This window comes from Adiantum capillus-veneris, chromosome 29 (assembly GCF_014529385.1).
Source record: "Adiantum capillus-veneris isolate H3 chromosome 29, ASM1452938v2, whole genome shotgun sequence".
Lineage (NCBI taxonomy): Eukaryota > Viridiplantae > Streptophyta > Polypodiopsida > Polypodiales > Pteridaceae > Adiantum > Adiantum capillus-veneris.
The window spans coordinates 124181936-124187935 of record NC_140959.1 but is presented as its reverse complement, the minus strand read 5'-3'; the positions used below and the strand labels follow the sequence as shown (position 1 = coordinate 124187935).

The 6000-nt window shown below is 43.6% G+C and overlaps 1 protein-coding gene across 2 annotated transcripts in view; it reads right to left on the bottom strand.

Annotated features, from left to right (window-relative positions):
• Positions 1–330: 330 nt before the first annotated feature.
• LOC147419883 (uncharacterized) overlaps positions 331–6000 on the bottom strand; it is a 45415-nt gene continuing 39745 nt past the window's right edge. For both annotated transcript variants that reach the window (XM_086505300.1, XM_086505301.1), the window contains 2 exons: positions 1931–2227; positions 331–1834 (listed from right to left, as the gene is read on the bottom strand). In XM_086505300.1, coding sequence (XP_086361426.1) covers positions 998–1834; positions 1931–2227 — 1134 coding nt within the window. In that variant the 3' untranslated portion in view covers positions 331–997. The remainder of the gene's footprint in view (positions 1835–1930; positions 2228–6000) is intronic.

Sequence of the window (6000 nt, the reverse complement as noted above, 5' to 3'; positions counted from 1 at the left end):
TAATATACACAAACCAGTCAAGACCGTAGAGCGCACCGGTGGCAGCTTAGATTCTAAGAGTTATTGTAATACAACATGTTCCGGCTCAATAATGCTGCCACAAATTATATAAGTCTGAATCAGAAAAAGTATCAAAAACAAGTATGATAATCTCAGTAAGAACAACACCTGGACCAATTGTACACAAAATCAAGTAGGATCAATCCCTAACAAGCCCTCATCCCAACAGGGCAGGATTCAGCCCAACATATTTTAAAATTGAACCAGGAATTGAATAGTACCGGTTACAAGCCCTAGTCCTGCAAGTATCCAAAGATAAGTCCATCTTATACTGCAGAGATAATGATAGTCAATTTCCAGTAAATGTATGAAAAACCACTTTAAGTTGTACAAAAGGCTCAATCAACAATAAGACAATCATCAATCCGTAATGTTCGTTTTGTAAGCTGTGATACCCATGCTGTGTATTAGTATTTAAAACATCAAGTGGTACGAACCAAAGGCCATATTCAGCCAGAGAGATATTTCTTCATCATTTAAGGGCCATAGAAACTCCCCAACACAATATGACCACACAGTAATGAACAATCTGAGCATGAGATCGCATTATGGTATTCCCATAAGCCCAGTGAAAGAAATAATAATAATAACTCTGCATGTACCTTTGAAGAGGTCGCCACAACCAAATCCCCTTGTTTCGCCAGTTGATGACGACCCTCAGTGTGCTATGGATTTAAAAGTGTTACAAAAGATTAAGTGAGCAAGTGTTGCTTACCCTTTTGTAACCGGAGCCATCTACAAAAGACTAAGAAGCGAGCTCCTAAGTCGTAACCCTCGTCATCCTCATCATCACCATATGCTATACATAGGACTTACCAGCAGCGCAATCAAGAAACATCTAACATACAGGGATGAATTCACCTTCTCCAACTTCCATGTGATGAGAGCCCTTGATATGTTATGTTGGCGCCAACATAAGCCTAAAAGCCACAGACATTTATAAGCAGTCGACTAAGCTCATCTCCTTCTTTAATGCACCCCCAAGGAGCCACTTCACAACGTCCACTGCCGAAGCTTCTAGTGCTGTGGGATTCTCTGGCATCTCTACAAATGGAGATCGAAGGCCTAGAAGCAAGTATAGCAAAGCTCCCTTCAAGCCCTTCTTCTGAGACACTACTTCCTTGTTATCAACCATGTGTGGAAAATCACCGACTCCAGTGATGATAATCATCTTCTTCTTGTCCACTAAACCATCAGACCGTAGCTCATCCACACGATTCAGCCACTCCGCTACTGCAACTTTGGTCCCTCCAACAGAGAGCCCCCTCACATCAAGAATCCACTCAGTGCCATTCTCTGTCGGGCAAGTGCTTGCAGCACATCCTTTCCTTGCTTTCTCCAGAAGAATCTGAGCAGTTCGCTTCAGACCTCTTTGCCAGAAACAATCAAAAAAAGCATTGTAAATGGCACGTGTATTTGCATTCTCATTACCAGCTTCCACTCTATCAAAATAATCCCCTAGAAATTTCTGAAGACTAGAACTCATCCTAGGCCCTTGCCTTGTAATCAGAGACAGAGAATTGAGCAACTTGCACAAATCGAATTTACTGGATTCAATTGCCTGAACCAAGGGAGCCATGTCCTCATTAACATCACCAAATGCTCGAATCAAAACACCATGTGCAGCAGTATCAAGGTTAAATCCCTCTCTTTCTAACCGCTTGAATGTAGTGGCCGCATGTTCATACCATCTGCCTTCAACATATAGTGCTAGGACCGTAGAATAAGCAGTCTCTGTCATCTTAATCCGAGCCTTTCTCATTGCAAAATACAACTGTAGCCAAACATGTAGCACTTAGAAACTTTGCAATGTCCTTTTGAATAACTTAATGCAATTCAAAATCTCTCGTGGCATGCATGCAAAAGATACCTCACGTCCAAGTCTTGTCTTCTTGCACTTCATATAACAATGAATCATCGTTAGATATATATGTAAGTTTGGTTGAATGCCCTTGATCAACATTCTTTTGTACAACTGCTCTGCTTTTTCAAACTTTCCAACAGTGACCATGGCTGATATTACGGTGCAGTAGCTTACAACATTAGCCTCCAGACCAGAGTTGCATAGAATCCCATAGTAATTCAGTACTTCTTCATGAAGACCATGCTTTCCACAAGCATTCATTATCATGTTGAAGTTTACTAGTGTTGGTTTAGAGCCAGTTATCTGCAAAAAGATGAGGAAATAACACATTGTTAGGTGAGGACCACGAAGCAGCCATACCTATACTGGTAGTTGTATGCAAGGACACTCAACTATTAACAACAGTCTTTCTGCCCCTTCAAAAAAAAAGTAAGCATAACGAGCATTGACTGCATATAAAAGGAAATTACATGTGTGTGTGTGTTTGTGCACTCGACTATTTACATCAATCTTTCTGCCCCTTAAACAGATAACGAGCAGTGACTGCATATGAAAGAAAATTGCAACGTGCGCGTGTGCGCATGTTCATGCATCCGTGTATGTGTGTGTGTGTGTGTGTGTGTCTATGTGCACGCACACATGTCTATGGGAAAACTCTGCACTCCTAAGCACTTTGGCAGGTTCAATATCTTGGACTTGCACATGCATGTTGTTGCCAACTCTAGTGCAATAAACTGAGCCTTGGACTCTTATGATTGCCTCATTGTGCCAACATGTTGTTACTCCCTCATTTGGTCATTGGCAATCATCTCTATGGGAGGTCGTGTTTAGCAAGATGGAAGAGCACATTCCTGGTTGTTCTTTTTGTAATGTGCAACGAATGATGGTGTAAGCTCAGTATGAGTGATCAGTGAGTGCCGACACCAGATGGAGTCCCAAACCCCCCTCCAAGGGTCCCCCCTCTCTATTGCTAGAGAGGTATTTGCTATGGATTGCACAAGGTCTGGTACGATGCTTCTAGATGTGGTACTTGACGACAATGATGTCGACGATGGCTAAGGGCTGAAAATGAAAAACGCTAAGGCTGATGCTGGCTGAAAACTGATCGCTGGTCTAGGTCTGAATCTGCAATTGTGCCGGTGGCGACGACGATGACGATGACGATGACAACGGCCACGACGACGAGGCTATGCAAAAACGCAGGTGGCTGAAATCTGAAGACGCTGGCTGGTTTGACGGCGATGGGCTGATTTCCGGCGAGGAACTGGTACGGGAAATGGGTGGATCTATGAGGCTAAAGGCTGAAAACTGCTGGGGATCTGGCATTTTGCACAAGGCTGAAAACGCTGGGCTGATCCTTGCAAAAACGCTAGGGCTGATGCTGAGAAAACGCCAAAGGTGCTGGTCCTGCGGTGCACTGCTTACATGTGCTCCTTGGTCTTCTGACTCGGTATCTTCTGCCTCTAGATGGTGCCCCCTGGCCTCCTTATATAGCTGCAGCAAGCTGGGTCAGGCAGCCCTATAAATCCCCCCACAATTCAGTAGAAAAAAAGTCACTTATTAATAAATAAGTGCCAAATAAGAGGTGGTTCATATGCAGTTGCAAAAAGGGGTTCATGCGGTAGAATGTGTTCATGCTGGGTACTAGGTATTGATGCTAATGACATGGGTTGTGCAATCAGAGGGTATGCAGTTACTCTAAGTGCCTAGACATGCACGTCCTGGGTACAGGCTCACAAGGGTGCCAGAACACTTCCTAGGCTACCTAAACCCTAGAAGTAGGTATAGCTTGTCCACATGCACATAGGGTTAGATGTGAACGTGACATCCCCCTCTTTTCAAGGTGAGGTATTGGTACCGAGCTGTATGGCTTCCATATTGTCCGCCAACAACTTATGGGAGTCTACAAAGTACTCTTCGCCAGCCCACTCTGTGGCACGGGTCCCGCGATACTTGAACTTCAAGAAATTCTGTAGACTTGCTTCTTTGGGCCGCGCCGAAAGCAACACACACTAAGATGTTGCGGCTCCATGCCTGCTACTTCCTTTACGATCTCGGGTTCAACTTCTTCAAGAATCTCCTCTGAGCAATATCCCTGAAACCATTTGAAACACAAAACCATAAACATATATGTTCCTTGTCGAGTGACTGAAAAAAGACTATTCTTCCTAAATGACTTCGCATGAAATGCAGATGAACAAAGTGACGGAGTGCCAAAATGTTCACCAAATACATTCCAAAAGTGAGACCTAAACTTGACCTGTCGTCCGAAAGCTATCAATTGTGGTAGACCATAACAAAAATGCCAATGCTTGATGGACAATCGTGCTCGTGCTTTTTCTATGACTGTGTCATGCCAAGGAATGAACATGCAAAACCGACGGACAAAAAGGACAATCGTGAAACATTGTGAATTCCTAGAATGCAAACTTTTTATCTTTTCTAGAGTTATTTGCATACATCCGTGCTCATCCATGAGTGTATCATGTGCATCGTGCAATACGGCATGCCGATGAAAAGGTAACACATAAAGACACAGATGAAAATACAAGAGATCTTCACGAATGATGACAAACTCGAAAAATGCGTACTGACTAATCATGCGAACACAAAATACTTCCTGAATGGGTTCATTGGACCTCGACTCGAGAGCCAAGATCGGTCATGCGTGACTAATCGTAACTGCAATGAGGTTAGCTGTACTAAAAACACAATCATTGAAACCACCAAATTGCTCGACAGTAAAAGCGGTCGAGACATTCTTTTCTTGGCATACTTTGAGGAGAGATGTGGATGCCATTGTGCGAGCATGCGTGATTTGCCAAAAGGTCAAGTTTGACAGGCAAAAGGCACCAGGCTTATTACAGCTACTGCCTATTCCAGATAAGCCATGGGAAAGCATTGCTATGGATTTTATCTTTGATCTTCCAAGAACGCCGACAAAGAATGATAGTATATGGATCATTATTTGCAGGTTCAGCAAGCACGCCCATTTTATTCCTATTAGGAAGAAGATAAAATCTGACCAGATGGCACGGTTGTTTATGTACTGTCACGTGACACATCCAACCCTATGTGTCTATGGACAAGCTACAGCATGATCAGGGTTTAGTCAGTCTAGTCAGTATAGATTTAGAAGTGATCTGGCACTTTTGTGAGTCTATTCATAGACCGTGCATGCCCAGTCACTTAGTGTAGATGCATATCCTCTGGTTGCACACAGCATGATCATCAATATTCCCTTTAGAATCCATCAGATTCAGTCAGGGGAATTTTCCAGTACACTTAGCCTATTTTTCCTATTTTTGGTATTTTTCGCTTATTATTTTTAAGTGACTTTCCAACAAAAGTAGATAGGACAATTTTGCTAAGAAAATATATAAGCAAACCCAAGTTAGCACTTTCTGACAGAAGAGGCAGCAGGAGCTTCCCGCTCAACAGGCACCTTCTCAGCAGGAACCCCCATCAGTACCCCCAACGTTTTTGGTTCTCTTCATCGCCAAGACTTCACTCAGTCTAGCGTTTGCAAATTTCCTTCATCGCCACAGATACACTCAGCCCTAGCGTTTTCACATATCGCTAGCACTTCCACAGCCTGGCGTTTTCAGCCTCCCCACCATCTCCAGCATCTCCAGTTGCCTAGCGTTTTTGCTAGCACCACCCAGATCTGCCAGCGTTTTGGTTTTCAGCCCATTCTGCAACAGAAGAGGCAGCGTTTTCAGTAGTTAAACACAGCAGCAAATTCAGCCCTAGTTGGTTGCAGAAGATAGCCATTTTCAGCCCTCGAAAACGCAGCCAAAACAGTCATTTTCAGCCACCGAAACAGCCCTGGAATTCAGCAGTTAGAAGATCATAGATTTCAGCCCTAAAGTCGTCGTCGTCGTCATCGGCATAGTCCCAAGTTGCATCAGTCCATTGCATCCACATTGTACCACTTTGTGCAATCATAAGTAGACCACTCTCGCCGACGAGAGTGGGGCCTTCGGAGGAGGGTTTTACAACGGATGTCGTATCTCTCTATCTCTCACTCTCATTCACTTGCACACACAATGTCCATTCACTTTGTTTGTGATCAT